Genomic DNA, 16,706 nt, shown 5'->3' with positions numbered 1-16,706 from the left:
CCTAGTTAAACCTATGTTGTTTATGTATACTTTTTCTTTTCTTTTTGTTCTTAATTAATGTATTTATGTAAGATATATTTGATCACAGTGGGTGAGTCGACAAATCTTTTACTTCGACAACAAATCTTTTATTTTCTTATTTTTTAAGTAAAAATTAGTTTGATCGAAATAAAATTGTTTCTATGGTAAAAAACTCATGAATTTTCAAATCACTCATGTATATGATTATATGAATGTGTATACATGCGTGCTAGTAATTTTTATAATATGAATTTATTTTTTCTATTTATTTTATAATTATACATCATGAATTCAACTTTTTAAAATTTAATCTATTATTAAAACTATCAATGTGCATATACACCTATTCTTAGTATTAATGTAATATATTATTTTGTTCATGTTTCTTCTTATTATTTTTATTTTGTGCGTACTTGAACGCATCTGTACATGGAAATATTTTTAACTTCTTACAATTAGTCTTATTTTAAATGATTCCGCACTTTTTAGCACTTTCTCAATTGTCGCGCGCTCTAACGGCGAGCAGTTGAACTTACAAAAGTTCTTAAAATTAAATCGTATTTCATGAGTTATAATTACTTTTATTTATATATGTGTATACAAATACTCTTATAATTTATTTTCATGTTAAACAATATGTTATAGCAAATGTTCTTTTTTGTTTTTAATGTAATTTTTAACAATATAAATACGATACACGTGTAGTTACAATTTTATTAGATATTTTATAACCACCGTACATATTTTCTGTTTTGTATTTGTCATAAATTTAATCTCGTCGATATATATTGTATTTTTAAGTATTATTATTAAATTACAAATAATTTCCATAACTTAATTTTTTAATTTCGTAACTTATAAAATGTGTAATAAAATAGAAATTTCAACAATAATTATTAATAGAAATATTTTAATAATAATAATAATAATTATAATTATTAATTTCGTGAAGTATCGAACTGTATGCGCATTATTGAACTTATATTTGTTCTCTCTCTTATTATTTGTTCGTATTTTTAGTATAATATCATGACATATAAAAATGAAAAAAAAAAAATAAAGATAGTAATAACTAAACAACTTCATTAAAAATAAATAAATATTAGCTTGTAAACTAATAAACAGCTTTCCCATATATATTAAATAATATCCCTAGAATAGATCAATATAAAGAAAATTAAACCCAATAAGAATTGTAAATACTTATACAAAAAAAAAGAAGATAATAAAATATTAATGTAAACACTTAAGGGGGTGGTTGCACCCAACCACCGAATGCAGTTTCTAATTCTTTTGCTACAGCGATACATAAATGATCATGGTATGGAGCTGCAATTACCTAAACCATATAATTCAAAAATTTATTAAGTAAATTTGTATTAATTTTTACTTTTTAACAACTTTAACATACCTGAATACCCAAAGGCAAACCATCGTAGTCTAATCCAAGTGGAATTTGTATTGCTGGAAATTTGAGAACATTGAAGAGAGCAAAATAAGAAAAATTATATGGTCTCAAAAATGAAGAATAATGATGAACAGCAGGAAATGGTGCAGAAGGATAAATTAAGACTCCATTTCTTCCTAAAATATCCTGTTAAAAAAAAATAAGACAAGGTTTTAATCATTACATCAATATTATAATCATTACAATTAAATATAAAAATTGTATATTTACATATTCTAATAAAAATGGTATTACGTACCAATAAATATTGTCTTATCTCGACAGTAAGATTTCTAGCCCATTCAGGATTTTCTTTTGGAAGCAAATCTGCATCTATTAATTTAAGTAATGCGGGAAATGTTATATCGGATTTATTAAACAGTAATTTTTTAATTTCTTCTACTGCATCTGCACGGGACTGTAAGAAATTAATTATATGAATGATATGATATTTAAAATATTCATTATTTTCACAAACTATATTATTACTTTTCCATTAGTTAAATCTATCTTAAAATCAGCTTTTTCTTGAGTCATCCAATATCTCCATAATCTAAAACTGTATTCCGAACCAGGTATTTTGATCTACGTTAGGATAAAAAAGTATTTATTTGTATAAAACTGTAAATAGATATAGGTTTATCAAATAATTTACTAAAGAAAATAAATACCTTAGTAGCAGGACTCTTAGTTATTTCTTCAAAATGTTTTACTGTCCTATCAAATGCAGAACGCATAGAAGAACACACTCTACTGGTTCTAATATCTCCAGAACTTTTTTGATAAAATATTCTCAATTTTGTTACATCCACTGGATCATCTAGTTTTAACATTGATATTTTTTCACCTACCAAAACTTTTAACATCGGTGTTAAGTCTTCAGCAAATTTACAAATTGGACCTACTTCTGCCATTGATTCAGGATAATATTCATTTCTTAATCCAACTCCTTTCAAAGATGTCACTCCTATATCAATAAGAAATATTAAAATATATTTTGAAATAATCTGGTCCAAAAAAAGAACGTATATAAAATATTATACGTTTCTTTGAATTAAATAAATATTTTGAGAAATGTATGTGTGTACATTTACTGTGTAAAAAAAAGTTTTCTGTATATATTAGTAAATACAATCAATTGTTACCTTCACTAGGTTTCAGTCCAAATACTCCGTTGTAAAATGCTGGAAGTCTGGTAGATCCGCCTATATCGCTTCCAATTGATATAGCTGAACCACAAGACGCAATAATAGCACCTTCACCACCGCTACTTCCACCAACTGTTCTGGTTGTATTGTAAGGATTACATGTCTGACCATACAGGATGTTTCTCGTTTCAACCCATTGATTAAGTTCTGGAACGTTTGTTTTAGCAATAAGTATACCACCAGCTCTCCTCATATTATGAACGACTGTTGCATCTGCATTTGAACGATGATTTTTACGATTAAGCATCCCCATAGTGTGCAATAAACCTATAAAGAAAACAAAATATATATATAAACAAAGATTCGTTGGTAACTACTCTAGTAGCACAAAATATTGAAAAATATTGAAAAGACATTAAATCTCTTTTTAATATTAAATATACATGTATTCAATATTTTTCAATATTTTGTGCTACTAGGGTAGGTAATATTTAATTAAAGTCTTAATATATTTTTAATCTACTTACCTTCCGCTTTGATACTTTCTTTAGTTGTATATGGAACACCTAAAAATGGTTTTTGTTGTATCAAATCATCCATATTTTTATAGGCATCTAATTCAAAATCAATTTGTTTAGCATCTTCTATTGCTTCTTTAAATCTATCTTCTACTATTGCATGGATGTATTTGTCAACTTCTTTACATCTTTCAATAAAAGCTTTTACGACTACTTCAGCCTTTATCTCTTTTGATCTAAATAAACAGAAAAAAAGAACAATTATTAAATGAAATATAAAAGTTTATTAATAAAAATGAAAATATATGTGTACACCAAGTAACATAAGTATTTATACTTCAGCCGCCAATTTGAGACAATTAATATCTACTCGTAATGTAATATTTTTATATTCTCTTCTACACTATTTATATTAATTTAATGGCAAAAGAGTAGTTCTTGTTGTAAGAGAAGTATAATTTGACATAAATAATAAGAAAATTAGTTTTGCAAAGTTGCCTAATCGTTTGAAAAGTTTTTGATCTTAGTTTTTCATATAGAAAAGTTATCTACAGTTATCAATTATCTACAGTTTACAGCAGAGGTGTGAGTACGAATACTCCAACGATTTGCTGTATATAATTTTGGAATAAATTACATGTTGAACTAAAAAAAAAAATTGGATGGAAAATTTACCTAATCTTCTCCGCTAATTTAGATGCACTTTCCAGCAGTAGAGGATTCGTAACAGGTGGTATTTTACTTACATGTCTCCCGTAACATAATTCAAATATAAAAGTTACTACATAATCGAATAAACTGTGGAATTCAATGAAAAGGCATTTTAACAAACTTAGAATGAAGTTGTTAAGTTTTTTCATGAACGTAGGTTCCACATGTTTCTGAAAAAAAAGAGGAAAGCAAATAAAAGTTAATATATTAATTGAAAGATATTGAACTAATTACTTTATTACATGATAAATATATATATATATATATATATATATATATATATATATATATATATATATATAATAAAAATAAATACCTTAGTGTAGACTTTTGCAGTACACATGTTAATTTAATTAACAAGTACAATGTAATTAACTAGAAAAATACTTAAAGATTGTTAAAATGATAGTACAACGATAATACAGAGAATCAAATAAATTTATACGAACTCTTAACATATAATATTTATATATTAAATCTAATAAATTCGTTTTACCAGTATTTAATGAAAAATTTAATAATGAATCAGCAAATAAATGTGAATAAATTACATAAATCTGTAATGATATTCAAAATGGAATGGGATTTCTTACTTCTCTTGAATTTTTAACTGACATTAACTGATTCTAATTAAATTTCTTTTGTTCGTTTGAAAAACTATTTCGCAATATATAATAACTGTTTATATTTAGTATATAGTAGGGATCCTATAGGAGGGATGCGCTATGTACATTGCTGGGGGACCGGAACTCGATTTTGCGCGCGAATGATTCAAACATTGAAATAATTATGAAATAATGAATTGCATCAAATACAGAAAAAAATGAACTATATTTAATGATAATTAAAAATTTATATTAAAATAGAATAGGTTACACGAAAAAATTATTATAAATTCAAGCGGTCCCCCAAAATTTTCGGCCAATGGCACATGAGCTGAATATGAATGGCGTATCCCTCCTACAGGATCCCTAGTATATAGTATATATCTATATATAAAATTGTTTCTAACTTACCATCAGTAGGTAACCACAAATCTAAACCTTAAACTATATAAATTCGTAGGAAATTAATATACATGTATATAACTACAAATATTCATTCTTATTTATGTTATTCTTCCATTGTTACATATTCATTTAAATAGTATATTTATTATCTACTTTCAATCAACATTTCTAAACTGTCAATTTCATTTAAATGGATTCAAAAAACAAATTTTCTATGTCAACCAATAGAAACTGGTATCCTGTATGTAACGTCTTGTATATAATGATTATTTTCAATTAATTGGACAAAAATTAACTTGTGCTGTTGTATTACAATCCACAATAATTTAAAGAATTTACATGAAATCTGTGAGATCATAGCTATTATTTATTGGTTATAATTTGTATGTGTATAAAATTACTAGTAGGTTGTGCATCTTATGTATGATCTATCTTTGGTATATAGAATATTTCACAGATTATGACATGAGTGACAAATTAGTGGTGAGTAATATTTAACATAGGACTGACTTTTAAATATATGTCATTGGTCATTATAAACACATGTATATATAACTCATTTTCAGAATTCGTATCTATGCATGATTTTAATGAAACATTTAATGACGTGTGATTTTGACAGTTTTGTATTATCACACTGTAATCAAACTTCTTGTTTATCTTGTTGTTAGAAAATTATATTGTTATTTTATGTTATTAATATATATATATCACGTGTCATTCTAGCGTTAAATTAATTAAGAGATTAATTTTTAACTTGAGAGGTTGCAAATTATCCGTCACAACGGGGATCGAACAATCAGCCATGTCCGTCTCTCAGATGGAGAGTATCCTTTTTATTATTATTTATCAAATTAATAATTATTATTTATATTTTATATTGATAAATATATTTAATGTTTGATTTATGTGTTTAAATTATCTGACAGTCAACTGTTATTGAAATAATCAAAAAATTACAATAGAAAATTGTTTTACTTTTGTGTGTAAATAAACTTGTTATTTTAATCGAATTTATAGTTTAATAAAATATTTGTTTACTATTAACATTGTTCTATTATTGTATATAAATTTCAATATTTTAATTTATATATTAAATATTAAATATTTTTGGATATTTAATGAATAATTCCTTACATAATGGAAAATAGAGAATTTATTCAATTTAAAGTTCGCTGTAAAAGAATTAGAAAGAAATTCGAAAAAATGCGAGAAAGAAGAAAAAATAGAAAAAGCCAAGATAAAGAAGGCAATTCAAAAGGGAAATATGGAAGGTGCAAGAATACACGCAGAGAATGCGATTAGGCAAAAAAATCAAGCTCTCAATTATCTGCGTATGAGTGCTAGAGTCGATGCAGTTGCAAGTAGAGTACAAACAGCATTAACAACAAGAAAAGTAACGCAATCTATGGCTGGTGTGGTCAAAGCAATGGATGCCGCTATGAAGTCAATGAATTTAGAAAAAATATCTGGTCTTATGGATAAGTTTGAAAGTCAATTTGAAGACTTGGATGTACAAAGTTCTTACATGGAAAATGCTATGTCCCAAACAACAACAACTAATGTACCACAGAATGATGTTGATTCGTTGATGCAACAAGTTGCTGACGAAGCTGGGTACGTTTTGTTTTATTGTTTGTTAATTGTATTTAATTTATTTTTTTTTTTTAATTTTTCTTTCTATTTAATTAATATTTATTTATCATTTAGACTTGAATTAAATATGGAACTTCCACCGGGACAAGAAGGAAGTATTTCAAGTAATGTATCTGTAACTCAAGAACAAGATGAACTTACACAACGGTTGGCACGCTTAAGAGAATAATATATATTTACTTTGTGTAATAGAAATGTTATATATATCTATGCAATTACAATGAAACAGATATTACTGATAAAATTGGACTTAATATTCTGTATTTTAATGGTATTAATATCAAATGTTAGTTACATTGTCAGATACATGTAGATATTTAAAATAATACTAATCGCATCTCCGATACACACAAGAGTTAAAACGTCGGTGTAACTAACAGCTATTATTATCTATTATAATTTACTCGTTTCTATATTATATATGTTTTTATATTTGTAACATATTTTTATTACATAAAGTATTTTTCTTTTTGCAAATATAGTTTTGAGTCAATTTCATTTCAATTTAAAATATATTTACATTTTTAAAATCAGAAAATTGTTTGGTAGAATTTTTGCATTGAATATTCAACTATTTGATATGTTTGTAAAATGATTAAAAAACCAACGAAGAACCTAAATATGGTGTGCCTTTTTGCAATATAATAGAATTCACAATATAAAACTAAGTAGATTTATATCAGATGACTATGTGTACTATTCAAACTTTCCGATACATAAGTATAACTACTAAATATGCTTTTAATGTTGTAATACTGCGTTATTAATACTACGTACATAAATATTTAAAAAATAATTTAATATATACTTTTGTATTCTTATTAACTGTATATCTATATCAGCAGCTAATTTAATTAACACATGCTTAAAGAGTATTTGTTAAAGCACAACTATAATTATAAATATACTATTTATATATTACAATGTATATAAATAATAATAAGAGGATTAATAATAATGATAAAACAAAATATAAATACAATTTACAATGATTTTTGTCCGCTATTATCAAATTGTGCAGAAAGAACAAATATTTCGTTAGAAAAATAAAAAGTTTCTGTTTTGTTTATAACTCTTTCTTACCCAAAAGAATGGAAAATCTTTTGTTTTCGTCTTAAATATAAATAATTCGTATATTTATTTGTATCTATTTTTAATTATGTAAAGAACCTGTATAATATTAAATAGAAAGTTTGAAGGAAAGGTAGCTTACCTTTAAATATAATACATTATATTTCCTAATCTGAGTCATTGTTATAACATTTTTTAATCCAAAGTATATCATAAGGAGTGGCTTGTTCCAAAATAATCTTGTTTTCTTGATGTAATTCTTAAAGAAGAATTTTTTTTCTATATAAATACTTTTTACATTTTATTAAAAAAAAACTTACCTAAAAGTAGAAGAAAACTACGTGAAGCATCAAATTTGTTGTAGGATTCAGGAGAAATAAGATCAGTGAATTTAACCATTTCAGAGTCATGCCAGAGAACTTCTAATAATGCAAGTAACTCAGTTTTTGTCAAATGTGAGTCTTTATATTTCGAAGTTTCCAAACTAAAAAAAAGAAAAGAAATAATTATGTACAAATATAATTTAGAATATTCATCAATTAAGTATAAGTTAATCATTTATAGGAAATCCCGGCTTTTACTAGCCAAACTGTAGGAACATATTCTTTCTATAAGTGGAATGAACAAGTGGAATAAGAAGAATATCTTATAAAACATATTTAATCGAACTTCAAGTAACATTTTTTTCTTATTTCCACTTGTAGAATATGCTATTGCAGTATGGTCGGTCAAACCTGGGACACCCTGTATATGATGTTTTCTATTTTTATACTAAAAATAAAAATACATTTTATACTTATAATATACAAAGCTTACGGTTGATCGATTCCTTTCTCATGCATTGTAACGTCAGGAACATCATATTCTACAATATTTAACATTTCAAAATCTTGTTCTATATTCTGTATATTGGTTTGATGGTTAATTTCTGATATTGCAATTTCCAGCTGTGAAGTCTTTATTTCATCAGCAATAGTTTCTTTCATAGATTTTTTGGTTTCTGGAATTAATCCGGATAATTCAGACAATTCTTGAGTTTTGTTATCTTTTGTTTCCAAACGCATAGTTTCAAAAGTTGCTAAAAATGTACACATGACGTTAACATCAAAAGTAAAATAATAAATAAAAAATAAAGTTAATTTTTAATATAATAAATACGTTTTTCTAACTCATATTCCATAAGCGTATCTACTCTAGTAGGTGGTATAAGATTATGCGTGTAAAAAAGGTTATTTAAAGGACTGTTCCATTTGTTTTTGCGAATGGAAAGAAATCTTGCTGGTACTTCTTGAAAAAGAAGTTCTAATGTTAACGTATTTACATCGAAAATTTTCAATGGCTAAAAAATAATAGAACACATTTAATGTATGCATTAAATATAGTTTAAATTCATTTATGTATTAAATTTAATTGAACTTACAACGGTACTAACTCTGACATTATTGATACACTTTCGTATTACTTTATGACTGAGTTGAGTATTTTTGTCAGCAAATACTCTTACTTTTTTAGATTTACTTTTACTCTGTTGGGAAATGTCAGAAATTGATTCTAAATCTTCTAAAGTTTCTGTAATACGTTCTAAAGCAACAGGAACTGCATCGACCTCTGGTAATGTAATTTCAACATTACTTGGAAATATTATATCTTCGAACTTTAACTTAAATAATAATTGACTCATTATTTTTCATTGTTAATAATAATAGTGTAAATTTTGTGATAAAATCATACACGTCTTTTTTTAGTTGGAGTTTCTATTTGTTCTTGTACAGTAGGCTGCCTCTTTCGAGTTATCGAATGAGTACCTTCTTCTGGTACAAATTCATTAGCAGTTATTTCTGGTAATGGCATTTTCGACAATGTTTCATAGTATTCTTCACCTAAACATAAACATAAATATACATTAAGTACATAGCAAGATTTGTAATTATTATAATTATTACACAATCATTTGTCGGTGATATTGAATAAATGTTGTTTCATACCATCCATAATTAATTCATCGCGTACTTGTAATATCATTTCTTTTTCAGCTTTTTCATATGGTATATAAAATTCTTCAGACTCTCGCAAAGTATTTGCGTAGTAAAGAGATTTATCATTTACATCAGTGATGTGTATTCTTTCAAACATTTCTCTGTATTATAAGAAAAAGAATAATTCTCTTTCAATATTTTTCATAAATAAAAATATTCGAATAAGAAATAGAAATACTAACGTTGAAATTTCTTCATTGGGTCGATTTAGAAAATTGAGTTCTTGTTCCGTTAAAGCACCAAATTCTAAACATTCAGCTTCATGCATCTGTATAAAGTATATATATATATAATTATGCATTAGATTTTCTCGACTAGTATGTTACATTCAAATATTTATATTATGATTTTTACAGAAAACAATAAAATAATGTTTTCATATAATGTTGAAACATTTTTTCTATTTGAAAATAAAATGTTATTTTAATAATTTTTATATCATAGTCATATATTTACCAAATTTTGAAGTTTAGTATTAATATCCAGTTCATGAGGTAATAATTTAAAATTTTCATGCAATTGTTCGCTATATGGTGTAAGTACGTTTAAGGAGTCATGTTTGTCGTTCTCATTATCTCTGTTTATAAAAATAATTATAATTTATATTAAAATTAAATTCTCTCTTTTTGAAATATAAAGAAAAAAGAAACAAATCATTGTATACCTTTTATCAGAAGCCTTGTTAAGCATTTTTTCCAGTTCAATTATATCTTCTAAAATAATAAAGATTAAACGTTCATTATTGTTTTTTACATAGTTCCTTGAAATAAATCTAATTTTTTATTTTATCTTATAACATTTTTGGATAATATAAAACGTATCTTTCCATTTTACAATAGAAAACTATTTTTTCATAGTATTTATGAACTAGTAAATATGAAGTAAATATGAACTTACTTTCTAAATTAGAAACTTGATATGAATGTATTTTTGTAGCACCATACATCAGTTGGAATGACGTATAAAGAATCTCTTTATTAGATCGTCGAATATTCATCGTTATATTCATATTTTTTATATCATCACTTTTGAAAATAAATACATTTTTTTTTATTAATATTTGTAAATTAAAGAAAAAAAAAGATATCTTTAATTATACTGACCATATTTCAGAAACATTAATTTCATTAACAGTTTGCGATCTAAACTTTTGTTGAAACTTTTTTGTACTGAGTGTAGCAGCTAACCAACATTTTGAATATTTTCCTGTTTTCGTTCTTAAATAAGAATGAAAAACGTCATTTAGATCAGACATCTAAAACAAATAAAAAAAAAAATTAATGAATAAGTAAACTCTTTTAAACCTATCTTTTATTCTTTTCATTTCTTTTTTTTTTTACAATAGTTATAAGACATCATTTTTGATCATTTTTAGACAATTATTTTTTGTTTAAAGTACTTAAAATTTGTTTGAAAAGAAATAAACAAAAATATTTGTTAAATAAGATATGTTAACTTTTTTTCTTAAGTATAGACATTATTTGATTTGTAATTTGTATTATTTTTCAAATATAAATTATCGATTTTGTTGATCATATTTTTTAAGTATTTATTATAACTAAAAATATTTCAAGTTTTATGTATATAGAAAATTAATAAATCAATAATTTATATAAAAAAGTTGTTAATATATTTTACTTATATTTAAATATTAAATGAAACCAAAAAATGCAGGTTTTCGAATTAACGGATTTTATTCTCGATAAAAATTATTCAATAATTTAAATTATATTACCTTCAATAAATATCTCTCTCTCTTTCTTAAATATATTATCTTAAATTAAATAAACAAATATATTCTATTATATTTACTTATTAAATATAATTAATTTTTATACTGTATATAATTACATTAATTCAATACTTTCTTTTTACTTTTTAAATAATTAATATACAAATTTGTTCATTCGAAATTATTTCGATAATCACAAATTAATCGATATATCGAAATGTTTGCCGGTAATCATCTATATAACATTCTTCGTAGTCAACTTCATTACGCTGCAATACTTAATATTTTAATAATATATGAAATTTTTGTTTATTTAAATATTTTATATTTGATATAATTATATTAATATATTACATAATACGTATTAATGCAACTTAAAAATTAAAAAATACAATCATACTATTATTATAATAATTACGAATAATTCTGTTCTATAAAAAATTATTTCAAATATGTAAATATGTTTGCTTTTAAAATAAATGATATTACATAATAAATACGTAATAATAGAATAAAAGAATGACTATTACACAAATTATATGTATTTTTTTATCCAAATGATATCGTAAGGTGCAGCCTGTTTTAATATAATTCTTTTTTCTTTATGTAATTCTAAAAATAATTTTTATGCTTAGAAATGTTTTTAATATATAAAATATTTGAAAATATTTGTGCATATATAACTTCAGGGGTGGTTTCAGTATATTAAAATAAGAAAAGAAATTCAAATTATTATAGATCCAATATGACACCTTGTTTCCAAATTACAGTTTCTTTGTATATTTTAAAGGTTGTTACATAATTTTTATAGAATTGAAATGATCATCTTCAACTTAAATACAGACTATAAAAATATCAACAATTGTTTAAATTTGAACTTTTTTTTTCTTATTTTAATGTTTCATAAACTAACCCTGAAGTTATGCCTACATGTTTACAAATATCCTATAAATAAGAATATATGTATTGATGATAATTCTATAAATTTACAAATAAATTTTTAAAATACTCACCCAAAAGAAATGTGAAACAAAATGAAGCGTCTAATTTACTGTAATGATCTGGTGAAATTAAATCGGTAAATGTTGCAAGTTCATTGTTCTGCCAAATTATTTCCAATAATGCTAATAATTCTTGTCTCGTTAAGAAACAAGATGGAAATGATGATAAATCTGTGCTATAAAATACATAAACAATTATTATTTCTGTATTTTGTGTTCTATAACATTATTTTATAATATTATTATTTTATATAAAAAAATTTAGTATATGTATGTTACCTTGCATCTGGTATAAATAACTTTTCTGTGATTTCTGGAGATTGAAATTTTTCTGGTTCAGAGTTACTTAATTCTATTGCATCATGAAATTTAATTACTTTTGGAAGCTCATTTATACTAATGGCAATGCTTTTCTCTGAACTTATATTTTTGCTTATTTCAATGGATCTTCCAATTGCAGATGACAAATCAGAGGGAAGTTCTTCGGTTTTATTACTTTTATCCATTAAACGTAGAAATTCAGTAGCTAAAAATTTATATTGATGTTACAATCATAGTACAAATATCTAGAAATAATAATAACTTTTTTTTTTTATATAAGTAATACATTTTTCTAAAGACTGTTCAGATTCCATATGCAATTCTTTTTCAGTAGACGATAGAATAATATCCATGTTAAAAAGTTTATTTAAAGGACTGTTCCATTTGTTTTTGCGAGTGGAAATAAACCTTGCTGGTGCTTCTTGGAAAAGAATTTCTGATGTTGTTATATTTACATCGATAACTTTCAATGACTAAAATATAATAGAACATAATTAATATATAATCCAATATTAATTGGATCATTTATTATGAAGTGGTATATGTCCATTTTTAAAACAAATTAAGAAAACATCATTTTCATTAATATTAAATAAAGCATCAGAATTATGTTTTCCAAAAATGGATTTACACCACTTTTATAAGTGGTTCAATTCTAGAATATCAATTAAATTCATTCTTGTACAAAATCTGATTAAACTTACAACCGTATGAGCATTGACATTATTGATACACTTTCGTATTACTTTGTGACTGAGTTTTGTAATTTTGTCAGCGAACATTCTTTTTTTCTTAAATTTTCTTTTAACCTGTTGTAAATCTACATTAATTGATTCCAAATTTGGCGATGATTCGATGGAGTAGTCTGCGGTAGGAACTGGAATTTCTTCAGTTTCTGGTATCATTGTTATTTCAGCATTACTTGGAACTGTTATATCTTCAAATCTTAACTAAAAAGATCATTCTCAAATTATTCCTAATTGGTAATAATAATAGTCTACTTGTTTAGTAAAATATATACATATTTTCTTTTGATTGGTGTTTCTATATGTGTTTCTTCAGTAGACTGTCTTTTTCGAGGTGTTAAAAATGTACTCTCCCTTGGTATAAATTCTTGCATAGTTATTTCTGGTAACATTGTTTTTATATAAGCTGCATGATGTTCTTCTTCGTCTAAAAAATAAGTGCATTAGATCAAGTTGGACAATTATCATCTATTGTAATTTTGACTTATTTCCTTTAAACATAATTTTCTTCTTACTTGCTATGATTATGTCATCACGATCAGAAAATGAAATTTCTGTTTCTAATTCATGCCCCGATACATCAGGTTCTTCTAAACTTGGCAAAGTTATTTTATTTGCAGTAGATGTATCACTTAATTCTCTGTCCAGATTAGAATCAGTGATATGTATTCTCTCAAATATTTCTCTAAATAAAAAATAAAACAAAAGTATAATAATTTCAGTATAAAAGTATAAAAAGATAATGTTTCATAATATCATCACAATTTAATAGATAAATTTAATATTAAAAGGAAAATTAAGGATTATTGGAAAAGGAAATAAGGACACTAACAATGAAATGTCTTCGCCATTTGGAAGGAGAAAGTTCAGTTGTTCATGAGTTAAAGCACCGAAATCCAAACATGTAGCATCATGCATCTAAATAATTATACATGCATATATAGATAAAATAAATAAAATAAAAGGAGTTATATACAGTGTCATGTAACTAGTGGTACAGACAGTTGGTTCAGTTTCAGTTCAATCAAAATTTCAAAAAGCATTTTTGTGTTTCTTAATATGTTTTCAAATATTGTCAGTACGATATTTCTTATATGCATTCCTTTGTACCATCAGTTACAAGTCATTTAGTATATAAGAATATATAAGTCAAGTATACCAATTGACATAATAATTCGAACGCAACAAATATGAATACAACATGATGATACAACATAAATACAACAAATAAATAGTTAATATTTACCATCGCTTCTATTTTAGTGTTTATGTTAAATTCATCACGAGCAACAGATGAAGCATTATCTAATTGAACATCATTAAGATCTTGGATTACAGAAGTTATGTTATACAAATTTAAATCTTTTACTACAGTAGTTCTTTCATCTCTGTAAATTAAAATTTTCTTTTATGAATTTGTGTTTATATTGTAATAAGTATTGAAGAATTAAAATATTACATTTTACTTTTTTTGTGGTACAATACTTTTGTATTTATTTGAAAAACTTGAGCTAAGACAAACAAGAAATAATTAATTGATAATTGTTTTCACAGTATATAAGATTGATTTGTTTAAATAATTTAATAAAATATATATAATAACTTACTTTGTAAACTGGTGGTCTGATATAAAAGAAGTTTTGCTGCTCCATACATAAGTTGGGATGACAAGTATAAACTAAATCGTCTACTAGTTTCATTACTTTCTATTTGAACAGTATTCATTATTTCCATGCTGGAAAAAAATTAATACAGATATTATTAATTATTCTTCAAATAAAAAAAATAATATTAATAATATATTTGATATTTACCATAGTTCACAGAGATTAATTCTATTCACGGATGATGATTTACACATTTGCTTGAATATTCTATCGTTGACTGTTGCAGCTAACCAACATCGTGCAAGTTTTCCTTTTTGTCGCAGAGAAAGCAGTTCATGCGAATAAAACATCTAATTTTCATTTTTAAATGAAAATAGTAAATATGTGTTATTAAAAGGGTTAATAAATAAACAAAGTTAAATTTTTAGCTTTAGATTATTAAGATGTTAAATTACTAATTGTTACGTTATATAGATCTTATAATTTTACAATAAAGATTTACATACCTTTTACGAAATTAATAACATAATTTATTCCCGATAGGAATTATTTATAAGTATATCAAGAAACAAAGAAATAAAAATAACCACTTTTCATTGTTTTCCAGATGTTCTTAAAAAAATAAAAATAACAACTTTTCATTGTTTTCACGATGTACCTACAAGCACATCTCATAGAGAACGGCATCTTATAATAATTTCGATCAAGTTTCTATTAATTATAGTTGTAAATCTGAAATAGATATTTTCATTATAATTAAACATTTTATTAATAAACATATTTAAAGTCTTTGATAAATCTTAATAATATTTAAAATCATATTTGTTATAGAACTATTGAATATTGTATTCCTTTTTAAATTTAGCGCGAAAACATTTACAGTTATATGCTCGCTGATTGGATGAAAACAAAACTGTGCACAACTGTTCTGCGCATACTAGCGCGAAGCAATTGTCTAATTCGAATCATCTAACCATTTTGGATTTTTGAACTGTATCCAGTTGATAAGGCATTATTTTTGTCATCGTATTTTCAAGTAAATAACAATCCTCATAATGTATTTTATCCTCATAAATATCAATTGATTTCTTTAAATTTTATTGTTAGCAAGTCGAGATATTGTTATGTTTTAAAAAATATTCGTAATGATAAACACTTCTACATATTATACACGTCTATATATTTATACACGCGCGTTTTTAATTTATTTTATTTTTAATCATTAGAATCTTACATATACAGATTTGACAAACATTTTAAAAATTGGCAAAAATATGGCAGGTCCACACAGATATATAATTTCTCATCATTATACAGGGTGATCTGTAATTGGTGGTACAAGCGAAACGGGTATGATTCTACATGAAAAAATAAATTGAAAATATAGAAAAATAGTTTTCGTTTGAGGCTTTGTTTTCGAGAAAATCGACTTTGAATTTTCGCAAAGTACGCGTGCACTTGATCATGTCTTGTTATAACGGACCTATAAACTTTTCAGAAATACCCAACGAACTTTTCGGAAATACCCTACGAACTTCAGGCTCTTCGTTCACGAGGCTCGTTTACCAGGCTCTTTCACGAGGCTCGTTTACGAGGCTCGAGTACGCTTAACGTGAAACACAAAACGCTTAACGTGAAACGCTTAACATGAAACGCCTAACATGAATCGCTTCACGTGAAA

The 16,706-nt window shown here is 24.9% G+C and overlaps 4 protein-coding genes across 7 annotated transcripts; 1 reads left to right on the top strand and 3 right to left on the bottom strand.

Moving 5' to 3' along the window:
• Nucleotides 1–710: 710 nt before the first annotated feature.
• On the bottom strand, nucleotides 711–4,795 carry LOC107069062 (fatty-acid amide hydrolase 2). Of its 2 annotated transcripts, XM_089169959.1 has the most exons (10): nucleotides 4,439–4,527; nucleotides 4,162–4,220; nucleotides 3,810–4,015; nucleotides 3,144–3,370; nucleotides 2,614–2,943; nucleotides 2,140–2,435; nucleotides 1,958–2,053; nucleotides 1,728–1,886; nucleotides 1,433–1,615; nucleotides 711–1,360 (listed from the first exon to the last, which is right to left on the bottom strand). In XM_089169959.1, exons 2-10 carry the CDS (start codon nucleotides 4,186–4,188, stop codon nucleotides 1,268–1,270), a joined length of 1,617 nt encoding a protein of 538 aa, XP_089026085.1. In that variant the 5' UTR covers nucleotides 4,189–4,220; nucleotides 4,439–4,527; the 3' UTR covers nucleotides 711–1,267. The 2 variants fall into 2 exon arrangements, with proteins under 2 accessions (XP_089026085.1, XP_015181501.1); XM_015326015.2 differs by having other exon boundaries at nucleotides 4,162–4,795.
• Nucleotides 4,796–5,154: 359 nt separating this feature from the next.
• On the top strand, nucleotides 5,155–6,988 carry Chmp1 (charged multivesicular body protein 1). Of its 2 annotated transcripts, none has more exons than XM_015326003.2 (4): nucleotides 5,155–5,338; nucleotides 5,582–5,682; nucleotides 6,007–6,472; nucleotides 6,566–6,988. In XM_015326003.2, exons 2-4 carry the CDS (start codon nucleotides 5,661–5,663, stop codon nucleotides 6,678–6,680), a joined length of 603 nt encoding a protein of 200 aa, XP_015181489.1. In that variant the 5' UTR covers nucleotides 5,155–5,338; nucleotides 5,582–5,660; the 3' UTR covers nucleotides 6,681–6,988. The 2 variants fall into 2 exon arrangements, with proteins under 2 accessions (XP_015181489.1, XP_015181490.1); XM_015326004.2 differs by lacking the exon at nucleotides 5,155–5,338 and adding an exon at nucleotides 5,370–5,494.
• On the bottom strand, nucleotides 6,744–12,504 carry LOC107069055 (uncharacterized). 2 transcript variants are annotated; one of them, XM_015326000.2, is made up of 14 exons: nucleotides 12,364–12,504; nucleotides 10,722–10,873; nucleotides 10,516–10,643; nucleotides 10,283–10,331; nucleotides 10,075–10,195; nucleotides 9,801–9,886; nucleotides 9,568–9,719; nucleotides 9,314–9,462; nucleotides 9,003–9,242; nucleotides 8,741–8,921; nucleotides 8,399–8,660; nucleotides 7,903–8,066; nucleotides 7,725–7,841; nucleotides 6,744–7,624 (listed from the first exon to the last, which is right to left on the bottom strand). In XM_015326000.2, the coding sequence occupies exons 2-13, from the start codon at nucleotides 10,871–10,873 to the stop codon at nucleotides 7,750–7,752; spliced, it is 1,776 nt and encodes a 591-aa protein (XP_015181486.2). In that variant the 5' UTR covers nucleotides 12,364–12,504; the 3' UTR covers nucleotides 6,744–7,624; nucleotides 7,725–7,749. The 2 variants fall into 2 exon arrangements, with proteins under 2 accessions (XP_015181486.2, XP_015181485.2); XM_015325999.2 differs by having other exon boundaries at nucleotides 6,744–7,841.
• Nucleotides 12,505–13,929: 1,425 nt separating this feature from the next.
• LOC107069058 (uncharacterized) lies at nucleotides 13,930–15,688 on the bottom strand. The gene is made up of 6 exons (XM_015326005.2): nucleotides 15,532–15,688; nucleotides 15,233–15,375; nucleotides 15,026–15,153; nucleotides 14,878–14,929; nucleotides 14,665–14,806; nucleotides 13,930–14,103 (listed from the first exon to the last, which is right to left on the bottom strand). The coding sequence occupies exons 2-6, from the start codon at nucleotides 15,373–15,375 to the stop codon at nucleotides 14,092–14,094; spliced, it is 477 nt and encodes a 158-aa protein (XP_015181491.1). The 5' UTR covers nucleotides 15,532–15,688; the 3' UTR covers nucleotides 13,930–14,091.
• Nucleotides 15,689–16,706: the final 1,018 nt, after the last annotated feature.

This window comes from Polistes dominula, unplaced genomic scaffold, assembly GCF_049000335.1.
Source record: "Polistes dominula isolate Pdom_NZ unplaced genomic scaffold, Pdom_raw_medaka contig_49, whole genome shotgun sequence".
NCBI lineage: Eukaryota > Metazoa > Arthropoda > Insecta > Hymenoptera > Vespidae > Polistes > Polistes dominula.
The sequence above is the reverse complement of the archived record's forward strand: the minus strand, read 5'-3'. Positions and strand labels throughout refer to the sequence as shown.

What these genes read in the sequence shown, in the direction of transcription:
- Chmp1 (XM_015326003.2), top strand. Translation starts at nt 5,661, where the DNA reads ATGTCCGTCTCTCAGATGGAGA. An exon ending in GTCCGTCTCTCAGATGGAGA is followed by an intron (nt 5,683 to 6,006) that starts GTATCCTTTTTA and finishes AATGGAAAATAG; the next exon opens with AGAATTTATTCAATTTAAAG. An exon ending in CAAGTTGCTGACGAAGCTGG is followed by an intron (nt 6,473 to 6,565) that starts GTACGTTTTGTT and finishes TTTATCATTTAG; the next exon opens with ACTTGAATTAAATATGGAAC.
- LOC107069062 (XM_015326015.2), bottom strand. Translation starts at nt 4,188, where the DNA reads ATGTGTACTGCAAAAGTCTACACTAAG. An exon ending in AGAAAGTATCAAAGCGGAAG is followed by an intron (nt 2,944 to 3,143) that starts GTAAGTAGATTA and finishes TTTTCTTTATAG; the next exon opens with GTTTATTGCACACTATGGGG. An exon ending in TAGATTTAACTAATGGAAAA is followed by an intron (nt 1,887 to 1,957) that starts GTAATAATATAG and finishes AATTTCTTACAG; the next exon opens with TCCCGTGCAGATGCAGTAGA.
- LOC107069058 (XM_015326005.2), bottom strand. Translation starts at nt 15,375, where the DNA reads ATGTTTTATTCGCATGAACTGCTTTCTCTGCGACAAAAAGGAAAACTT. An exon ending in ATTAATCTCTGTGAACTATG is followed by an intron (nt 15,154 to 15,232) that starts GTAAATATCAAA and finishes ATTTTTTTCCAG; the next exon opens with CATGGAAATAATGAATACTG. An exon ending in TCAGACCACCAGTTTACAAA is followed by an intron (nt 14,930 to 15,025) that starts GTAAGTTATTAT and finishes TGTTTGTCTTAG; the next exon opens with CTCAAGTTTTTCAAATAAAT.
- LOC107069055 (XM_015325999.2), bottom strand. Translation starts at nt 10,873, where the DNA reads ATGTCTGATCTAAATGACGTTTTTCATTCTTATTTAAGAACGAAAACA. An exon ending in TCAAGTTTCTAATTTAGAAA is followed by an intron (nt 10,332 to 10,515) that starts GTAAGTTCATAT and finishes TTATTATTTTAG; the next exon opens with AAGATATAATTGAACTGGAA. An exon ending in AACAAGGCTTCTGATAAAAG is followed by an intron (nt 10,196 to 10,282) that starts GTATACAATGAT and finishes TTTTATAAACAG; the next exon opens with AGATAATGAGAACGACAAAC.